Here is a 23,162-nt window from a genome sequence, read left to right on the forward strand (position 1 = left end):
TAAGTACATCAAGTAATGTATTAATCCTACTATTATACCTTTTTATATTTTTTTATACTATATATAAGCAATGGAAAAAAGCTAACTATGCTTTTAAACAGTGAACATGAAAGAATGGTTGAAGTTGCCTACGTACTAAGATCACATAGCTCACCTTCTTCAATACAGAATTGCTTATGGGTATATTAAAGTATATTTTGTGTACTGATACATGATGTTTATTAGTTTGTCAAATAGCTTCAAGAGACACTAATACATAACTTCTGTAACAGATTATATCCCTTCCCCCAAGAGCAAATGCATGTGCACCAACAAGATTTTTACACTAAACAGTTTTTACTACGGATTAAGGAAAGTTTCTACCAAAAGCCACAAATTAAATTAACCACAAATTTCAAATTTTAAAGACAATGAAATATGAGTAATACAACATCTCTGAAACAAAGAAAATCAATTACTGTTGATTATACCAAGAACAAAAATGAACTTAATACTAGGATAACTCTGGATACAGATGTATTCTATCCCCACCCCAGGATACGTACATTTTACATTGTTTCACTCAGAACTTTATAAATATGAAAGTAGGTAGCTTGGCTAATGAAACAAATAATATTAGTTACGTATTTGCCTAATCTCAGTGTGCATTCTAGTAACCAAGGTTATTTCGAACAAAGACAGACTGTTAGAAAGAGATGGCAAGACCTATCTCTACAGATTACATTTTTTTTTTTAATATTTTAATAGTCTTTTGAAAGGCAGTTTCTTCTGCAGCAGCCTTCTACTGCATAGTTTTAACTCATGCAATCCCAGGATGTGAACATGCAATCTGCTGAATGTAACACAGGCTCAAACAAAGGCTCACTGTATTTTAGCATGGGTGGCAAAATACTTGCAAAGCAAAGTTACCCATCTAAATTTACACAATCATACATTTACTATACATGATAAAATCCCAGCAGAATAAGTGGTCCTATGGAATCATTAATTTTAGCAGCATATTTGTGGAACAAGTAGTAACAGAAAAATACCCCTTGCAACAAAGAACTTCTCCCTAACACTTATTAAACAATACCCTTTTTGAACCATTTATACAGTAGGAAATGCAGATTCTGTTAATTCACTGTAGATGATGGGATTACAATACTGTTGACTGATATGGAAGATGTCAAGGGCCTTCTTCTGCTATAGACTGCAATACATTTCCTTCCAGCTGAGACAAGAATCAAAGATGCTTAGGACTTTCAAGAATTAGCAAATTGATCTGAAAGCAACCTATGACCCAGTTAGTGATTCAACTTCCAAAGCCATTTTTCTATTTACTTACCACCATTTTCATCTGCAGTCCCATCTAACTGAGGTATAGAGAGATTAGTTAGGAGCATATTGCTACCACTCCACTCCATTTCTTCCTCTGAAGATGAATCCTCTTCTGTTGAACTTCGATGCATATTTTTACCAGCTGACCTAAAGGAAATGAAGGAATCATTTAATGCATAAATCTTCAAGTAGAAAATACCTAAAGCCACAGGGAACCTCAAAATCAAAAAGATGCGATGTTACATGGTTGTGAAATTTGGGCAAGCAAAGTGAAACCAAAAAAACCCTGTTATATTTCTCACTAAGAAACTCAAAATATTATTATTTTAACAGGCAATGAAAGTAGTAAAAATTCTAAAATCTACAGAGGGGAACAGCAAAAATCACTTGGTTAGGAAATTAGGGGATTCCAATGCTTGATTTTGCTTCAATTTCACTGAAATTTAATTTTATTGCTTGAAACTTGAGGACTAAAGCAACTGTCCAACATGCTTTTCAGTTTAGCTCTTAGGAAATGGCTTTTTTTTTTTTTTAAAGGAATCTCTCTCTCATGGCAGGCTTAATTAAAGCACAATCACCAAAGAAATGTTTGTTTCCATCCCTCCTTGAACATTCTGAAGTTGCTGTTGCTAATACTTCAGCCACTCTACATTAACTGCTCCAAGCTGCTGTTTTTAAAGTCATAAATCTGCTGGAGAAAAAAGAATAAATCTACAAATACAAACTTCTGATGATTTTTTCCAGGTTTTTAAGGTGGAATTACTGTATAATGAGGAAAAAAATAAAACAGAAAGCCTCCCAAAACAAACCCATAAGTAAATTACCACTCTAGAAGCACTGAATAATTTGATTTCTTCTTTAAAATAAATCATGAGATAGACTTAATTCTTTGAAGTGGCAAGTTATCCTGTGGTTACAAGAAGCGAGTCCAGATAAATCTTTAGGAACTTTTCATTTGTTTGTTTTTGTTTTAAGATAAAAATAAATCTATCCTAGTAAAGAATTTTTTTCAATTGATGAGCAGCTTGATATACATAAAAATATTATTGTGTAGTACCTTAGAAGGTGTAAATACCAAGGTTTTGAAGTCATTTAGGTCAGTGTGCTTTCTCATTGCTAGTTCATCTACTTTTGAAGAACCCTTATCTGTAGAGTACAACTAGATCATGATTTATGCGCATCATAACACCACAAACATCTGAATGTGCTCAGCAATGAACCAGCTTGGATTAAGCCGTGTTTATTAGTTCAGGAGCAATAAGTTCAAATATGGTTATATGATTCCAGACTAACTCAAGTCTGGAAGCAGCATGGCTTGAAGGAGAGACCTCAGTAACAAGGACAGATGGGCTCACAGTGACCATGAACTAAGTCAACTTAGTTTCCCCTCTTCTGTGCTCCCAAAACACAAAACATGGAGAATTACAGTGCAAAGACATACAGCTGTATATCCAAGTGAATATCAAACTGAGGGGTGAAACCAATACTCTGGAGAGTAGGGCTGTTATCCCAAGGGATCTTAATAGGTTGTGGAATGAACTCACAGAAATCTCAAAGACTTCAGCAAAGACAAATCCAGTGTCACATAAATTGGATGAAATAACTCCATACACTGCTATGGGCAGGAAGCTTAGGGATATGGTTTAGTGGGGACGGTTAGTGTTAGGTCAGAGGTTGGACTCGATGATCTTGAGGTCTCTTCCAACCTAGAAATTCTGTGATTCTGTGAAGCTACCTAGGTACGAAATGGTTTTGTGGAAAAGGATGTAAAAACCCTGGAGGAGAAAACTCTGAGTGCGCAGTGTGCTTTTATAGCTGCATCCTGGACTGCGACTGCCAGACTGTAGCCAGTATCATTAGCTGTGAGGCTGCATCTGGAGTATTGGGCTCAGTTTTGGGCTCCACACTACAATGCTGACACTGACAAAACTGGTGCAAATCCAGCTGAGAGGCACCAAGGTGACTGGAGGCTGGAGCACATGATTCATATGGAAGGGCTAAGGGAATAGGATTTGTTCAGCCTTGAGAAAAAACTAAGATCTTGTTGCACTCATCAGAGACTCGGTGGGTAGATGTAAAGAAAAAAAACAGATTCAGAGGCCCATGGTAGTATGATAAGGGGAACTGGACAAAGGGCTTCCTCAGGGAATGTCATGTATAATGAGAAAATTCTTCACCATAAGGGTGTTTGAACACTGGAACATGTCCATAGAGGCTATGCAACCTCTAGCCTTGGAGATACTCAAAATTCAACAAGAAAAGGTCTTAGGCAGCTAATCTAGTCAAAGCTGCTTTGACCACAGCACTGGACTAGATAACATTTAGATGTTTCTTCTAACTGGGATTATGCTATGATCCTGTGCACAAAGCAAATCTTTGTCAATATTAGTACATCAAGTCAGGCTTGAGACAACTTCTGCAAAGAGCAACTTGGATCTCTCTGCATTCAAGCCTAGCATTTAGATTCCAGGAAAATTTTGTCTAACACCGCATGACACCACCATATGGCTCTTCATGTCTTGCTGGGCTTTTATCTCCCATCAGAAGTCAAATCCAAGCTGTTTAATTCAGTCACTAGGGTGTTGTGGCAACACGTTATCTCAATATATCACTTGATATAATAGAAGATTGGTGGATTCCCAATAACAGCAAGTCATAGTATGTATGCATGTATTAAGAAGCAGCACGAACAGAATGAACCATGAGCAGAATAGGGTTGGATCCATCGTCAGACTCAAAGTGGTTCTTCATGCATGACCTGAATCATACCATGCTCTCTTGTGAAGTCAGTCCAAATTCTGAAGTGATCACACTGAAGCAAAGCTTGTAATTCCCTCTAGATATCAGCTGACTCCACGTGGAAGCACTTGCTATGTACATTCTCCCTAGTGCTTTCTGTCTGAGATGAAGATGCAGGCATACATGAGCAAGCTACTCCTGAGCCATCTCATCATGTCTGATGAGTTTTTTAGATGGATTCTTTATTGTATAAAAGCAGTTAATTGCTTCAGGATTTACTTGACTACAGAAATTGTATAGTCATGCCTATAGACAGCTGTGCCCAAGCTAATAAATTCTGCAAGATATAGGCTAGTTTTACACAAATACTGCAACTAAGATTAAAGAAAAGTGTTTTAGATTCTGGAAATTCCAACTTTCCAGAGTACTGAGGGGAAAAAAAAAAAGAAAATAAAGGTCAAACAGGAAAAGTTGCTTTAGAGATGAAGTATCTCTAGAACCAGGAGACTAATGATCTAACTTTGGATTCTGTTACAACTTTTCTGCATGCCTTCATAAAATAAAAGATTCAATATTTCTATGCCTCTCTTGCTCTCTGAATCATACCATAATTGTGATTTTCTATTAAAAAAATATCAAAATGTTACATCTGTTAAGTTTCTCATCTCTCAAATAGAATTATAAATACCAGAAGGTGCCTGCCTAATGCATGAGTGACGAGAAACTGGATATGCTTCTTTCAACAGTCATCAGTGCAGACTACAAAATGTCATTACAACCTGAGAAGGTGTTCCAAGATTCTTGGCCTTAAAAATATTCAAGCTGCTGACCTTTAGCAGTCTAACAAAGTGAGCAACATTCATGTTTCAATTTAAGCTTTGAGCGAAGAAACAAATGGGTGTTCTGAGAAGAACACCCATTCTGGGTCAGGTCAGTCTTTGCAAGAATGTTTCTTAACCATTCACTGTAATGAAAGTTAAGGCACATGCATGAAATACACCTTACATTTGTACTATATTCATGGTGTGACTTTAAAAAGAGGTTACAACTAAAATTTTCATACTTGGACTTGTAGAAAAAAAAAAAAAGCTACTCAATTTTTCCTCAAACAGCAACCTAGAAGCTTATGTGAAGTCAAACCTAAACATTTCACCTATATCTGAAACTGAAAGAGTCACATATGAAACTGAAGAGTCACAGCATCAGCTGCACAACTGCATTCTGTCCCAAGATCTGCAGAATTTTTTTCAATGCTTTCAACAGAGACATCTCTACGGTGCACATTAGCACACTTGAAAACAGGGGGAGGAGGAAGAGTAAGGGGAGAGGGAGAGGAGGAGGAAAGGATGTGGCAGAGAAGAACACATTAAGAAAACAAAATCACATATATACCTTCTTTTTGGCCCAGGCTCTTCAATGCTACTGTCCCACCTTTGCGACATTACCAAGCTAAGTTCCATTTCCTCTTTCTCGCATTGTGGCTCATTTTCTTCATCATCACTGTTCTGAGAAATTCGACAGCTTCCAAGAGAACGATGGTGAGAGAGTGTTTTGTGATGTCCCATCTGATAGCCATCATTCTCCAAACCAGCCAATAGATCAATCATGGCCTCATCAGCACTACTGTTCACTGCAGAAAGAGCCCCCAAAACACAATTTATATTTTGTTCTTGTAAATGACTAGTTATACTCTCCTGGTAAAACAAAACCATCAACATTTAAAAATCTACTCGCTTGCTACTGTCCAAAGCAAAGTGGTTACAGAAACAAAGCACTCTTCATACCTGTCTTATTTTAGTTTTATCATTTGTTATGTTTTGTAGTTCTTTAATTAGAATACTGACAATCTTCATTTTATTTCTGCCCTTCTGTTCCAACTGTAATAGATTTAGTGGAAGCACTTCTCTCGGCCTCCACCCTCCTATACTTCCTCATGTTCAGTAAAGCCTCACTCTCCCCTTTCATTTCAGCATGCGTGCCAGCTTCTGAAACATCCCTGCCTTCTCTTGCTCTCTTCATCTCAATGGCTGCACTAACTTTGTTGGGCACTTTTCTTTGTGCCACTTGGAAGACTTTCAATCACTGCATCTCATGAAAGATGGTGCTGATTTTTAGTGACTGGTCCTTCTTTCGTTTTGGAATTTCCTATAATGCTTAATTTCATCTCCCCTTTCTTGCTCCTATAATCTGTGTTACTATTTCAATACTCCTTTATTTCACACCAAAAGTTCATCTGATTTTGTTCATCCCTTATATCTTATTTTTGATTTGTTTCATCTGAACAGAGTTAATACCAACTCATGCATGTTTTCTCATTCTTCATTTTTATTTCTTAAGCATCATTCCAAGTCATAATTTTTCTATCACTCTCTTCCTGATTACCTTTCATTTGACCTCATCACCAGTTTATGGTTTCCAGTCTATTAGGCATCTTTGTTACTTCTCTCTCCTTTTCCTCTGGCTGAAGAACTACAATGTCTATTTTCTTTCCTCAGGAAATACCACGATTTACAGTGATCCTGAGAATCATATGGGTCTCAATATCTGTGACGAAAGCATTTTCCATTTTCCCAGCTTTACAAAGGCTTCACAAGACACCACACTATCATTTAGAATGGAAAACATTGCCTTTGCTGGAGTTCTGAATAAACTTCACTTTCTTGCCTTCTTTGCCCTTCATAAGGCCTGTCATTAACCTCCAAACGACTTCCCGTAAATATAAACATTATTGTATATTTCACAGCAGCAGCAGTAATGTGTTTCACAGCCCTTATGGCACTTTGAATCTACAAAGGCATAGTAAAGACTAGTCCATGCTATGAAGGAACATGAGAAACTGATGGTAACATGAGACACCAGCAATTAGTAGCCACATGATAAAAAGATAAAAGGAAAGAAAAAGAAAGAAAAAAATAAGGCATAAGATTTCCATCTGATTCCCTACCCACTGGAAAAAAATGCTCCTTTCAACACCCCTATTTGGTTGAGCAATTCAAACACACAGACACAGGACACATCTGTGTAACTATTAGCCACTTCTCAACCTCTCAAAATAACCTTTTCACTACAAAAATCAGCGCGTATGTTTATCAGCTTCCATGTACCTTCTCAGAACGTACACAGAATAGCATGAGCTACGTACCTTCTATCTCTTCTATAGTATTTCTACCTGAAGTAACTTTCCATGCAAATTCCTTTGTTGTGCTATTCTATTATTGTTTTCCCCTCATGCCACCCATGTTTGTTTGCTGTCATGGTCTCTCTCCCTCTCTTTAATATTTTATTGTTCTTTTTTCTTTGCTTTCAACCATTCTTTTGTATCCGTACATTTTGGGAAATATTTCTTGTGTAATTTGCCTCTCATTATCAGCCTACTAGAGCCCAGTATCTCCAGACAGCAGAAATTCTAAAGACAGCCCATGAGCATGTTCTCTACCATTACTGTGAAAAAGACACGCTAACTGCAATAATATCACAGACAGACAGTCAAAATCCTGTTTAGTCTAATAGTTTTAGTCCTACAACCCAAGGAGCATAAAGAAGAGTACCCTCCAAGAGACTGCATTGAGCTGACCCGTCAAGAGGACAGGCTTACCTAACCAGTAAAGCACAATAGCTTCTACAAATACACTGTACTGGTGACATTATTAGAAAATAAGATGTTTTGTGGTGGCAGAGGTGAAGTTTCAATTTGCTTGACAAATTCTGTGAGATAAAATACTTTCTTTCACAACTAGCAGGGTAAGAGAGCACAATGAAGACTGTGGAACAATAAAACAGCCCAGAAGAAAAGACATTCCAATTATACTCACTAAAAACTGCAGTCTGACTCAGTCTTTGAGACAAATGATGAAAACTCTGACTATTCTCCACAATGTTTAAAATTGCTTCTTCATTAATAAGTGCTTCCTCTTCTTTATCAGTATGCATCCTATCAGATTCTTTAAAAGAAAAACAAAAAGCAAAAGGATAAACCTTCAAAGAGTCACAGACATCAATACAGTATGAAAGCAAACTACTTGAAATGGATTTTACTATTAAAGTTTGTTTCCATTATTTGCTGTAGCAATTTTAAAAGGCTTACTCTAACAACAAAATAAAAGTGAAGCTACTCTTCAGAGTTTTTTTCACACTTGACAATCAAATCTTCCTTAGCTTCTGCTAATAGCATATACAGCCAAAGCATGACATAGATTTACACCTAAGCAATTATGCTATTAAAAATACTCACCTTTGTTCATCTTTTTATCTTTATGCACTTCTACCATATTAGCTGGCGTACACTGAAAGGCTTCAGGAGAAAGTACCTCAGAATGTAGTGTTAGCTCAGCAGAGAACTCCTCTGATCCATTACTGTAGTCCACTGATCCTGATAACGTTCTAGTTAATTGAAAACCAATTTTTAAATGCATATTTAAGGTTTACAAAGAATACCATAGTTTATGGCAAATGGCTAAGCACTTACACAGAGAAGTCATTTTGCTTGAGGATTTCTTTAAGTCTCTTCTGAAAATATTTTTCACTCTCTGTTGCTGGCACAAATCCACGGTCTTTAAAATTTAAAAAAGATATGTTATTCACTTTTTCTTGGGCCTCCCAACACAAAGAGAGGCTAAAATTCCTAATTCTATTAGGAAGTAGCTCAAAGTGGAAGTGTCCGCTAATTTTAAGTGTCAAATTCGAGGGCTGATTTTTCAAGTGTATTTAAAAACTTGAAAATACTTCATCTACTCCCATTGATCTCATTTTCAACTGCAAGTATTAACAACATTTAAAAATCATGTGGCAATTACATCAAGGTGAGCATCCACGAAAAGACAACTTAATCAGTGAACAATTTTGAAAATTTTGGTTTATGAAGCCTGAATAGAATTACAGAGAAACACAAGAACAAAAAGCAATCAGAAAGTACTTTGCCTCAGCCAGAAATCTATCTTTTTCCTTCTTGCAGTCCTCTAACTTGCTTGCCAAATATCATTCATATTTTAAAAGAAACAAGGCCTAGGCTCTACAGAGAACAGTCTTGTTCATTATGCAATTAATTTGCAGAGCACAGTCCCATGTAATGAATTTTACATAAAAATAAGGGATTTCTCTACCCTTCTATGATTTTCATCTAACATCACCTTCGCTTTATTTCAAGGGAACTGGCCTTATCATAAACTGCCATTGAAAGGTTCAGGATAAGAGATTTAATTTTGCCAGTATTTAAACATTTAAATATTTTCCATCCCAGAGTACACAACCTTAATTGTCATCATCATTTATCTTGCTGAATGCTCTGCAGCTAGCTCAATCAAGATGCTTTTAGGCAAGGTTTTGTATCTTACTTTTAAATCTGGAATACACATCCTGGTCAATCAGTAAACTTGGAACAGCAAAACAGTACAGCTAAAAAGCCCTGAAATTTGATACATTGCTTTCAACTCTACCTCCTGCTTGCTTCTCATTCAAAGTTTTTGATAAAGAGCTGCATAATAAATGCTTGGTGGTTTGTTGTAATTGTTTTAAATTATCATCATCATTATTATTATTATTATTATTATTATTATTATTATTATTATTATTACCTTGTGAATCTGGTGTCTTAATCTGAGAAGATTCACATTTCTCTCTCCGTCGCTGCTTCTCATCTTCCCATATAGCTTGCAAACCAGGGTTTCTGCCAATCTGGGCTGAAGTACACAATAACACATGAAGGGAAGTCTGTCAACATGATAAAATGGATTTTTCCCCCCAGATTTAAAAAAAAAACAACAAAAACACCTTTTTTTTTTTTTTTTTTTTTTACCTTTTTTGTCATTCTAACCTGTTATTATTTTTACTGCGATTCTTGCCTTACTCAAGGATTCAGTGTTATGCCAAAGTTATAGCATAAAACTCCTAATTGTTTCTAGAAAATTCTTCAGCTTTTGCTGGTCTTCTTACCAGGTTTGTGTACATATATATATGTACACATATACACACATATTTGATATTGGTATTTTACTTAGAGGTCTGAAGCCTTCTGTTATGCATTAACGAAAACCTTTTTGTATTGCTCTGAAAATAGGCTATTTTCAAAATCTGTTAATGTTATGTTAATGTTATATTAATGTTAATGTTATAACATTACCAGATCACTAATACTGAAATCTGGAATCTGGACTGCGGTTTAACTAAGCTGAACCTTAACAAAGAGATGACAATACAGTTGTTTTAAAACATTTTATGTGCAAAGTTATTGATACTTCACCTTCAATATCCAGTTGATTTAAAATGTCAGCAGCTACTGCATCCACCTCCAATTCACAGGTACTTTGTGGCTCAACACCTTTCAACATTAAAGAACTGTGACAACATAAATAACGTCAGTTAATTTTATCAGTATGTTGACTTTGAAACATGCATCATCACTGTTTTTTTTAACTAACATATGAAGTATTTTGGGGGGATGAGGATGAGTAAATGCATACAGAATTACCAGTTCTCATCCTCACATGCGAAGCCTTAAATTAATGGTTACATCCCAAATCTAATTAGATGGGAAATTTGTCTCTTCAGTTTCAAGGGATTACACTTTTTCTTTGGTGGGAAGAAGAGAAAGAAGTGGTAAACAATACTAAATACTACAGCATTTATAATGTTCTCCTCATCAAATGCAGTATGAAATGGTCTGTAGAACTCTCAGGCAATAGACCACCTGTGTTAGCATAACCCTATATCCAGAAGAAATAGCAGGAAGAACTTTCCTTCCTTGTTCACAGTTCAGAGCTATCAAAACAGTGTAAAACTTCCTACTAAGGGAAGTGAAGCAAAAACTGTTTTATTTTTCACAACCTACTTTTTATTTAGGTGTCTGCCTGGAGGAAGCCTGGTAAATAGGAACTGGGTATTAGCATCCCAAACATAAGCACAACTAGGATTAACTGGCTTGGTAAAGACTTAAAATACAAGAAACAGATTTGAGCTTATTGTGTAGTGATCTGATCATCTTCCTTTTCAGTGACATATCTGCTAAGGTCAGTGGCCTTCCACCTGTTGCTGTCAGTGAGCTATATTTAAGAAGTCCATGGAGAAGGCTAAGAAAGAGAAACCCCTCAGGTATATGTCAAAGTCTGTTTATCCTTGGCAAACTTTTAGGGGAATAGAAAATCCTTTCAATGCTATCAACAACTAAAATAGGCTATTCTTTAATTAAAATCTGATAATCTTTAAGATCCTCTGTCTAGGTTAATTGTCTCGTTACTTACAGCATCTGCACGTATTCTCTAACAACAACAACAAAGGCTCAAGAATATCAGTGTAGAATCTAAGATATAATTCATCGGTATTTCCAATCCTCTCTGTAAGCTCTGAACAGAAGGCAGTATAGTGCAAATAGGCAACAGATGTATTTAAAGCTAGATATCCCTGACACCTTCTCTGGAAATGAAGTATTAAGCTATCTAGAAATCTGAAAGAAATGTAAAATTAAACTGCTAAGATACTGCTTATGTTTTAAGAGCAAAATTCTGATGACTTCTCAGAAAACAGCCCATGCAAAGACCCACCTACAGTCCATGATGTAAGTGAATTGCCAAATGAAGGAATACTTCCAAACACATGCAACATTTCTTTTCTCTCACTTCCTTCTGGCCCCCAGCTTTCCTGGGTTCCCCCACAAGAACAACCCTTTCCTCCACATACTGAGGTCCTACTGCCCAAAGGGCAAAGGCTGAGGTATTATCTTCAAAAGAAGAAAAGAGGGTGAGGGAGTGGGATAAATTAAGGAGGGACAACACAGAAGGGCATAAGCAACCCAGGAGGTTCCTGGAATGCGCTGGTGATAACTTCAAGTGATAGAGGAGCCAACAAGGAGAGCTGCTGTGCTGGGCCTTGTTCTTACCAACAAGGCTTGTGGGGAATGTAAAGCTCAAGTGCAGTCTTGGCTGCAATGACCATGAAATAGTGGAGGAAAAGATCCTTAGGGCAGCAAGCAGGGTGCACAGCTCACTGCCCTGAACTTCAGGAGAGCAGGCTTCAGTCTCTTCACGGATCTGCTTGGTAGAGTACTATGGGATAAAGCTCTGGAAGGAAGAGGGGGCCAAAAAAGATGGTTAATATTCAAGGATCACCTCCTCCAAGCTCCGGAGGGATGCATCCCAACAAAAAGGAAGTCAGGCAAAAACACCAGGAGGCCTGCATGGATGAACAAGGAGCTCCTAGCCAAACTCAAACAGAAACAGGAGGCCTACAGAGGGTGGAAGCAAGGACAGGCAGCCTGGGAGGGATACAGAGAAATTGTCCGAGCAGCCAGGGATCGGGTTAGTAAAGCTAAAGCCCTGATAGAACTAAATCCTTCTAGGGATGTCAATGGCAACAAAAAATGCTTCTGTAAGTGCATCAGTGGTGAAAGAAAAACTAGGGAAAATGTGGGCCCTCACTGGAAGGAAATGGAAAACCCGGTTACCCAGAATATGGAAAAGACTGAGGCACTCAATGACTTTTCTGCAACTGGATGCATGGTCACACTCAAAGAGTTGGGGTTAATGGCTTGATGTCCAGGTGGAGACCAGTGATGAGTGGTGTTCCTCAGGGGTTAGTACTGGGACCAGGGCTGTTCAATGTCTTTGTTGCTGACATGCACAGTGGGATTGAGTGCACCCTCAGCAAGTCTGCTGATGACCCCAAGCAAAGCAGTGTGGTGCAGTCAACATGCTGGAGGGAAAGGATGCCATTCAGAAGGACCATGCTTGAGAGGTGGGCCTGTGCCAAACTCACAAAGTCCTACAAGGCCAAATGAAAAGTCCTGCACCTGGGTCAGGGCAATCCCAAGGAAAAATACAGACTGGGCAGAAAACGGATTGAGAGCATGCCTGCTGAGAAGCACTCGTGAGGGTGTGGGAGATGGTTCATGAGAAACATAACACGAGCCAGCAATGTGCACTTGCAGCCCAGAAAGCCAACCTAGGAACTATATAAATATTAAGAAAGGCACTGGAAAACAAATACTTTTCCTAGTAAGTCTGTTAGATCCCACTATTATGTAGAAAGAAAACTGAAATTGTTAGGCTAAAACTACTTTATTACTCCTGTGTATATTTATCAACCTATGAAGAAATATTATCAGTTGAAATATCAACTGCATTTTGCACAATGCAGAAATAGCTTCCTGCATTGCTGGGGAGAACACTGAGACCTCCTAAGTAAATAAGAAAATTATTTTTAAACATACAAGAATGAAGTTCTGAAGCAGTTCATCTTTTCTATTTTATTTAAGTCTCATTTCTATACACTTACAGCTTGGTAGCTTTGTTTACGCAGAGAACTGCATGACAAGATGGAAATAAAACCAGTGTTAGAGTTTTAAGCAAAAAATTAAACCAGTCTCAAATAATCTTAAAATATTGGCATTTATGGGTGTAAAGACAGAGAGGACTGAAAGGAGATATACAGTTATTTGGTTGTTGATTCTGTCCATGTATCACAGTAATGAAAAGCTCTAGTTTGGTTGGGCAACTGATGCATAACGTGACTTCTGGGGTAAGGAAAAAATATTTTTCTTCAGTAAGCTGATGGGGTTTTCTGTGATAACCTCAACCTGTCTACAGTAGACTCAGCTTCCAAGAATCATCCTTCCCCTCCTCTTGTATCACATTATAACAAGGGAAACACTACTGGGAAGTGAAACCCTGTATTATACATACTGTAAAAATGAAAAACAGAACCGAAGGATAAGAAAAAATGAATAGGTATCATGAAAGTAAATTTTAGAAATTGGTAGACACTTAATATTTTGAAAGCACATCATTTAAAAGCTGAGAGAAAAAGTTTGCAGAATAATTTCTGGGCAACCATACTTTTTAAAATTTGTGATGTCAAGTTTTGTGGTTGCCTTAATACCATAGAAGTAATATTGCAAACTTTTTTCACTTTTATTTTAGTTTTGGTTTTGCTCTGCTACAGGAAAAGAATGCAGAACAGGACATTTCTTTCTTTTAAACATCAAAAAGCAGTCCAACAGAACTAGTGAAGCACACATGTAGCGTTCATTAATGACTGTAAGATACATATTAACATATGATTACCAATCCCTCCAGTCAGCAGTACTGGTTCAGAGCTTTTGTGATAATTAAAAAAATAGATCACAGAACTCCTCAATCAAAGCAGCTCAGCCTTTTTACCTGAAGCAGACTACTATGCCCTAATGCATACTTAATGCATACATAAGGACTATCCGTTGCTATTGTTTCCCTTCCCTCCCAGTCACATTATCAATTGAGAAACGAGTCCACAATACAACCAGAATGCACACTTTTCATGTCACTGCATCGCCCAATACTCCTAAATCAAGCCACATATCCTGAGCAGCTATAAGGCTGCAATTACCAGGTGAGAAGACAGCATGAAAATGCCAGAAAATATCCAGTCTCCTAACTTTAGCCAGTTGAACACATGAACTACTTTACGTGATTAGCAATTATTATGACTTGGAAGATTCTCAAAGTGGTCTGTTCACCACATATTGCCCTATGGATACATAAGACTAACCATTGGGTTTATACCGTATGAAAAAGACAATGTCAATGTAATCTCAAAATCATGATTTGAGAATCTCTCTATTAAAACAAGGTTAGAAAATAAGATTTATATTCCCAGCCAACACTTTTCATATCATCTAGGTTTCATTTTGTAAAACAGAACATGGACAGAATTGTTCACAAGGCACAACTTGTAATACATGTGTATGAAAGGCAGGCCTAACCGAGGAGAAGCACAGGATTGGAGGCAACCTATCTGTACAAGATTAAAGTTTACTCTGATGAGAAGCAGGATAAATCACAGTTGCAAAACACTGTGTTGCCTGACTAGACTACTAGAGATATTCAAACCAATTCATTTAAAATTCCCTTTTATACCTGCAGACTATGCTGAAAAAGGGAAATACAAATCCATTGTACCTTTGTAACTAAGCTCCAAATCAATTATTTTGAGACGAGGCAGAGAGGCTAAAGAGAATGATCCTAATTTTTGAGGAAAGTAGAAGCTTGTTGGCACTATCCACTGCCATAATAACAATGGAGGATGAAAGCTGAGCTCACTGTACTCAAAGAAAGTACCAAGGTTTGGTTCCTCAGGTGCTGAGACATTGAACTAAAGCAACAATTGATACCGTATTAAAGAATTACCCACCATAGTTTGCTAGATCAAAGCCCTCAAAAACCTTGAAGAAGGGACATCGAGGTCAGTAACTTAATTCACCAATATTAATGACAGGCTAGGGAAATGAGTTCTGTGATGACTATCTCAGGTATTTATAATGTTAAACTGAGGACAGTAGATATAAAATGAATCCCACAGAGGACCTAAGAGATGTCACTCAACTGCACTGACAAGGACTCTACCTTTTCACATAATAATTCTATTATTCCATATTCTGTTCATGGAAGAAAAACTTTTTTTGTCTGCATTTGTTCCAATGACTTGAATAATATATGTATTTTGCTAAAAGCCAAGTGGCTAAATAAAAACATGTACATTCTGACAAGTGAGAAAAGCAATTATGACAGCCAGAAAACTAGTAGAAATCTTTAACATTATGTAACTGCTAGACTGCACAATAGTGTTATTTGTCAGATCTCTCCGCTTGCACATAAAATAGAGTTCAATAGCAGATCTAGGATTTAAAAAAGAAAGCTTTTCTCAAAAAATATCCTGCCAATTGTTCTGCTTTTAACACACCATGTCCAAGTGGTAGACTTGACTGTCAGATCACTCCAAGCCTGATGTTTACCAGAAAGTCCTCACTGGAACTCATGGAAGTGTTTCATCATTTATTATCAGCTACCTGAGGGATAAACATAAATGTGTCCCATATGAAAAATTCCTCTTGTCAAAGCTGTTGGACAGCACTGTCAGGTTCAGGTGACTACTGCCTATTTTTTGGCAGGATTTGCAGGTTCCAGTCTGGTAGCGCTGGCACGTTTCATACCTAAAACCCTTAAAACATCAGGGATTCCTGGGCACCACTGGCTTTGGACATCTGTCAACTTCATAACAGAATCACTCCAGAATCAGATTTTAAAAAACTGCCCCTGGCTTAATAAATTAAGCTAACGACAGCAGCTAGTTAGTCATTAGTAATCCAGAGATCTATCAGAAGTAAGACAGGACATGGCAGGGTTAAATGGTGCTCTGGAGAAGTGGTACAGTAGCAAGGTGCTACCTAGCACTGAAGAGTTGAGTTCAGTCAACAAACTTTGGCACAGTTCTCAACTTTTTTCTCAAATAGGAATTCACCACTGGCATTTACTCATGCAAAATGCGGCTAATGTTACATATATAAATTCTGAGTAATATTTTGTATATTAAACACTAGGTACCAGATTCAACCATTTACTATACTGTACCACAAAGTCAAGAAATGACAAATCACTGGCACAGCTTGGTCAAATTAGAAAACTTGGTATCACCTGCAGCAAGGACTTGGCAGATTCACACTAGAATTTATCTCTAAGACTGGTTCTGCATGCACACAACACCAAGAATAATGATTCTAAACAGCTATCTCCATCATTAATACAAGGCAGCCCTATAAATTTTGTGGTCTCAAACAACATTTGACTCAATTTTCCCCTTTTGCTTTTTCTTGAAAGACCAGCTAACAACCTAAAATATGCATAGCTGACAGATTCATGAGAACATGTAAACTCCAAGTATGGCTGCAAGCATTCAAATGGTGAAATAAAGTAAGTAAAAACTTGGTGCTGAACAACTCCCAAAGCACTTAAATATTTAACTTGAGCTCTTCAAGAAGACTGAATAATAACACAAAGGGACTGTGCTGGCAGTGCACAACAAAGTGCATACTAATACAGCTGTTGATACAGCTATACGCAGAAAACTGATGTTTGGAGTATAGAACATACTTTGTTAAGGAAGAATAGAAGAAAAGGCAGAGTCTATCCTCAAAGTCAGATCTCTCCTCAGCAAGGTTGATCATAATGCTTACGGGCCCACTAAACTAATGCAGATGGAAGTTTTCAGAATTTTAAAGGAAATGAAGTAGGAAGGCAAACTGAGATTGAGACAAACTACAATATTGCTATAATGACAAGAACACTGTTTCACTGTTTTAAGTTGATGTCTCCCATAATTAATCCAGGAGAAATTAGGCAAATAATTTTGCATAGATTTAGAATAAAGCAAAATCATGAACAGAAAAGAGTTTAGGTTTGTTACTTTGCAGTGACATGTGCATCCTATAGCACATGTAAGACAGTCATGCTAGAAAGCCTTTAATAAAACAATTAGTTTTCTAGACAAAGGAATGTTTGACACAGTATCAAATGGGAAGCAATTTAAGTTGGAGGAGATGTAAATTAGTTCCTAAATTATTAAAGCAAGTAAAAAGCTGGCTAAAGGCGAAATTCCTACTGCTTATACAAAAAAATATAGCAGGGTTGATAAAAAAAATCTTAGCATGGAATATGGACCAGTTTATGGGACTGAGTTTATTTCTCATCTCATTAATATTGTTGTCAGGAAATCCAGAAACGTACTAATGAAATATGCTGATAAAAGAGTCTGGTAGATACACTGGATACATTGCCAGATCATAGTATCATAAAACAAGAACTGAATAACTGAGAACTAGAATAAGAGAAATACGACAAAATTAAAAAATGGGATACAAGACCCTATGTGAACTTATAAGAGATTCCAACTAGAATATTACCACTTGGACAAAAAAGGAAGAGAAGAAACATCTTGTACTAATGAATCCTAAAACAACTGTGAGACAAAGTGACATGGTAAATGAGACTGTAAAAGATGTCAGGGAGAGGACAACCAGTATCATTGCATAATGCACACTAAAGAGAATTTGTTTGGTCCTGTGGTGGTTTTTACCCTGCTGGGTAGCTGAACTCCACCACAACCACTCTCTCACTCCCCCTGCTCAAAGAAAACAGAGGGAGAAAGTATGATGGAAAGGGCTCGATGGTTGAGATAAGGACAGGGAGATCACTCACCAATTATTGTCACAGGCAAAAACACATCCAGCACAGGGAGATTAATATAATTTATTGCCTATCACTAGTAGGCTATAACAGTGAGAAACTAAAAACAAACTAAAAATGCCCTCCCCCCATTCACCCTCTTCTACATCCGCCCCCCATGTGGCTCAGGGAAACAGGGAATGGGGGCTGTGGTCAGTCCTTAACACAGTCTGGAGCTGGCTCTGATCTGACCTGGGGCAGCTGCTGGGCTCTGCTCACAGAGGCCATCCCTGCAGCCCCCTGCATTCAAGCCCTTGCCACATAAACCCAGGACAGGTAATAATGTGCAGTATGCAGGCTTCACATTTGAACAAATTCCTACTGGCAAAAGCACAGAGTACAAATGGACAGGCCTGATATTTGCCCTGTTACCGTTAACATCCCACAGTTGAAATGTGTGTGAGAGCTCGAGATAGGATGGCACAAGTGAGGTGTTGCACCCTTGGCTGTATACACAAAAGCATGGAAGCAGGGGGAAAGAAGGCTTGTATGTAGAGCCATGAACATGAGAGCCTGGAGAGGAGACACCCACGGCTCCTACTGCGCTGGGTGCATCCCTCTTGGGGTGTAACAGCCAAGGGAGAGCTATTTGCTTCCTTTTGCTGCTGTCCCCAGTATGCATCAAGTAACATCAGATAATGTGGCCTATGTTATGATCCACCCCTCTACCCCCAAAAAGGGGTCAAATAATTTGGCTCACATAACCTAGTCAGATAAAGGTTGAAATGTGCTGTGAATGAAGTAACAAGCCCAGAGGATGAGAAGTAATAGCCTAAGAAAAAATGGCTATTAATTGAGTACAAATGAAACCATGAGACAACTATCAGATTAATGTTGTTCAAAACTCAAGTTAAAAACTCAAGTTTTTAACACACTGGAAAAATAAGAAATATGGTTTAAAGGACTTGCTTTCTTCTGTGGAAGTGAATGATCCCAGCATATAATGCTAGCAAGCAGCGTCACATGTTGAACCTGATAAGCTGCTCAGGGAAGAATGACAGGAACTGCCCAAAGACTAAGACTACTGGATGACAGAGTATTTAAAAGGACCTGTCAAACTTTAAAATGTAGCTTAAAAATGGATTTGTTACGGGTAAACTACACAAATTTGAGTTGCAGCAGATATTGGTTGTTTCCCTCCCTCCCTCTCTCAACTGCAAAAACCAAATACATGCTTTTTCTTACAGAAGCAAAGCTGTTACAAGCTGTAAACTATCAAATGTCTAGAAAAAAATTAAGAGCATGGGAGACAAGCATGAGAATTGTAAGTGGAGATTCTTACACAGCTATCTGAAATGGACAAATTGGAACAGCGGCTGTACACTATTCATCTGAGTTAAGGGTGATTACAAAAACAGAATCTGTGAACTGATGTGTAAGTAGTCTCTGTAACTATTAAACTGGCTTAGCTTTTCATCAGAAGTTGTTAGCTAGAAACATATTTTCTAAGAATCAGAAAACTGGATCTGCCTTATATATTGTTATTGTTAACTTCCAGTTAGATTCTCCCCACCATTTACCAAGGATACAAAGTCTCAGGTGGACAAAATACTAAGAAACAAAATAATGATCATCTGCATCACCTTAGTGCCTTTAAAAAACAAACAAAACAAACAAACATATAAAACCCTGTATATAGGGTTCCTTTAAATGTGAGACTGGAATCCTGTAGCACATAGAAGTTGCTACTAATGAGCAAGAACAGCGTATGTTAAAAAAAATTAGGCACACTGACCTTGGTATTTCATCTTCATCCCATTCGATGAAAGATGTGCTGTTTGAATTTTCTGCAAAATGAATTCTATGATGTTTACTTGCACCTGATATATCACCTAAAAAGAAAAATAGTATGAGACATTAATTAACTTATGCTTCAGTAATGTTTTAATTTTTTTACAAATATAATTACATAATTTCAACTATTATTTAATATTATCAGCCAAAATGCTTCTGAAGAATAAACTGCACTGCATGATAGTGGCTTCAGAATAACTATACTCTCATTGAAATGTCATGACTTTCTTAATTACATATGGACACACACAAGAAGTCTTCTCAATGCACCAACTTTATTACAATTGAATTTGGTGTTGTCTGCTCATATCTTAACCTAAATTCTAGCTTTTATTTTTTGAGTATGTTAGTACATCATTGCTTAGCCTTAAGTAAAATTCAGGATTCCCAAGTGTCTGGGTCCTCAGGTGAGATCCCAATGGAAATTAGAAGCCAAAGTAAACACTAAATTCTGCGTCACACTTTTCCTCTTTCTTATCCATGAGCTGAAAGAGAATACAATACATTCCAGAAGTAGTGGCATAGTAGAAGTGTAAAACTACAATGAAGGCAGACATCGTCTGACCTACAAATGCAGAAAACACTCGCTTGGAGGTTTCAGTGTAAGGAAGTGTGCTCCAAGGTCATCCTGGAGAAGTCCCCTTTGAAGATTTACCACTTCCCTTGCGGTCTCCTTCTGAACCTTCGCTCTTCAGACGAAGGAAAGACAATATACACGGATGTGGCACAGGAAAGAAAAAAGCCCTGGAATGGGCTTGGAGAGGAAACTGGAGGAGAAAACCTGAAAAATTACTCGGTCTCCCACTTCAACATAAAAGACCTGCTTGAACCTTGAATTTTCTCAGCTATATCAGCTGATGTCTGTGTATTCCTGTTACTACAACTTTACCAGCTGACCTCTCTCAGCCTTCAAAACTGTCTGCTCATCTAAGTGACAAAAATAGCACTGGAAACAGGCTTTTGATGCTGCCTACTTACTTTTAGGAACAGATTGATTATGGATGTTTCTATTCCTCATCAAACTGATTTTTAGATCATTGTCTGCAAGGGAGGAAAAATAAATATGCTGCACGTATTTAGGTAAAGGCTTCTACTGCCATCTAGGACACACAGTTCAGTCTGGCCTGCATGGCACAAACTGCAGTTGACTAAAATGAATGTATACACCCCAGGACACAGACATTATCAAGCAGGCAGGTAAGCATGGCCTAGGTCTCTCATTCTTAAATAAATGATGAATGAGACTATAAACAGCTTACATCTCTATCATCTATCATGTGAAAGCAAAAGGAAGAAGAGCTATGGAAAAACAATGGGGGCAACTACTTAATACAGCTGGATTATGTGTCTCCAGAAGGCCACTTTGGATGTTTGGAAGATGACAGGCACTGACTATACTTCCTCGGGACTGAAGGTCCTGAAAATGCTGTGGCTGAGCTTTTGATTTTCTGCAGTTACGACACCACCAAAAAGCATGGCCTACTACTGTGTATGGAAAGAGTATTTCTTTAGATGTTATGAAACTCCACGGAGTAATCTATTGCTGTCTAGATATATATGCATAAGAATAACGGGAAGAATTAAAGTCAGCATGATTCATTTCCTGTTTTTACAGAAAGGTACTTTACCGTTCTTTTAAAATCTTGCTTTAGCTGTAAGAACAATTATGATTTAGCAAAACAACATTTATTTTTCTAAATGTAAGTACCAAAGACATAATGTTTTTCCTACTGCTACATCCCCTTTATACTGAAGCATTTAGATAAAATTATGGATGTTCTTACCAATCTTCTGTTTTATCCAAGTGTATACATTCCAAATGCCAAGCTAATTTTTAAAACGAAAAATTAAAAATACCTCAATTGCTCAGACTTTTATACCTCAAATTTCAACAGCGAGCAAATGACCTTAGTACAAGCGGAAGCATTCTGCTTAAGAACAGTGGAACATTATAATCTAGCTAAAATTTTGTCACTACTGCACTAAAAAGTCACTACTGCAGCAGAAAATAAATTAAAACTGGCATAGGGATGAAAAACAAATGTCAGTAAAATTAAAGGAACACAATTACTATGCATCTTTTGTATAAATTCAAACATCAAATACAATGATTTTTGTTTTAAATGTCTAACTTGAAAAGACTGATGAAGGTCTTGTGAAAATGGTCAAAGTGACATTTCTGACAGAACATGTGGTTTTTGATACATAGCATCTCATTTCAGATGGTCTTTTCTCCAGTCCCAATACACAGGCAGAAAATGAAAAAAATACAAAAAATTACACATGGAATTTGTTTTGACCCAGAAGACAAACTATAAGGATGTGATACCCATTCAGACACAAACCGCGGCAGGAACGCTACAACTAGTGACATTTTATTTGAAATGTGAGCTTTTAGCTTTCAGAACAATTACTTAGTCTTAAGAAAAAACTCCTTACTTTTCCTCCTTGCCTTTCTGAATTTTACAGCAGCCAGGTTTATTAAATTCATTCCATATAAGTTGTAATCTATAAAGAGTTGAAGGAGGTAGGGAATATGGGCTTCATGAGGCTGGTAAGATTTGTTCATTATGGCTCCACCTTGCAGAAGCTCACATACTCTAAAATTAAAAACAAATTAGAACATAAAACAACAATTGTGTTTACTGTACAACAACACTGATGTCTGATTTTACCAAAATATAAAGTATGTACACTTCTTAAATTTTGCTTTAGTCGTAAATCTTAAGAGCTTTGTTTTCACAATAACGGATCCACAAAAATGTCTGCTGGTAATGAACACTGGGTGTAAATTACAAAGGAGCTGTAAATCCTCCGGCTTTAAAACAAACAAAAAAATAAAACAAAACCTCCAAAGAAAAATCATACCATGCACTATTTTTGCAACATGTCCAAAGCCACTGTGGTCCATGGAAATCTGTTTACAAAGCAACTATGGCAGCTGTATGCCTACAAACCAGTAATAACTTGGAATTTCTCTCCAGTTCTCCCTTGCATATATATGAAGTCCTGCATGTTTTTAAAGTTTCAAACTGTCTGCGTAGAAGCAGCATTTTAATAGCTTCCCAGAAGTATGACAAATCTGCTGTTTTAAACACCTGCACATTAAAAAGCAACTGCAGGTATTTGCATAATTATCTATCGGTGCAATACATTTATCCCTAAGTAATATGAGCTTTATAAATCAAAGACTAGCAGTAAGTATTTCTAAATGCCATAAATTGTATTCAAAAAAATAAAGTTTTATCTAAGATTAAAAGAATAAACTACATGAAGTGTCAGTCCTTA

The 23,162-nt window shown here is 37.3% G+C and overlaps 1 protein-coding gene across 1 annotated transcript in view; it reads right to left on the minus strand.

Annotated features, from left to right (window-relative positions):
* Positions 1 to 23,162, minus strand: part of REV3L (REV3 like, DNA directed polymerase zeta catalytic subunit) — a 116,626-nt gene that overhangs the window by 44,036 nt on the left and 49,428 nt on the right. Inside the window, exons 4-12 of the mRNA XM_032184050.1 lie at positions 22,314 to 22,474; positions 19,816 to 19,912; positions 10,295 to 10,389; positions 9,630 to 9,734; positions 8,525 to 8,609; positions 8,291 to 8,439; positions 7,872 to 8,000; positions 5,452 to 5,689; positions 1,328 to 1,467 (exon numbers count right to left, since the gene is read on the minus strand). Of these exons, the coding sequence (XP_032039941.1) occupies positions 1,328 to 1,467; positions 5,452 to 5,689; positions 7,872 to 8,000; positions 8,291 to 8,439; positions 8,525 to 8,609; positions 9,630 to 9,734; positions 10,295 to 10,389; positions 19,816 to 19,912; positions 22,314 to 22,474 (1,199 nt within the window). The remainder of the gene's footprint in view (positions 1 to 1,327; positions 1,468 to 5,451; positions 5,690 to 7,871; positions 8,001 to 8,290; positions 8,440 to 8,524; positions 8,610 to 9,629; positions 9,735 to 10,294; positions 10,390 to 19,815; positions 19,913 to 22,313; positions 22,475 to 23,162) is intronic.

The sequence above is a fragment of the Aythya fuligula genome, chromosome 3, assembly GCF_009819795.1.
Source record: "Aythya fuligula isolate bAytFul2 chromosome 3, bAytFul2.pri, whole genome shotgun sequence".
Lineage (NCBI taxonomy): Eukaryota > Metazoa > Chordata > Aves > Anseriformes > Anatidae > Aythya > Aythya fuligula.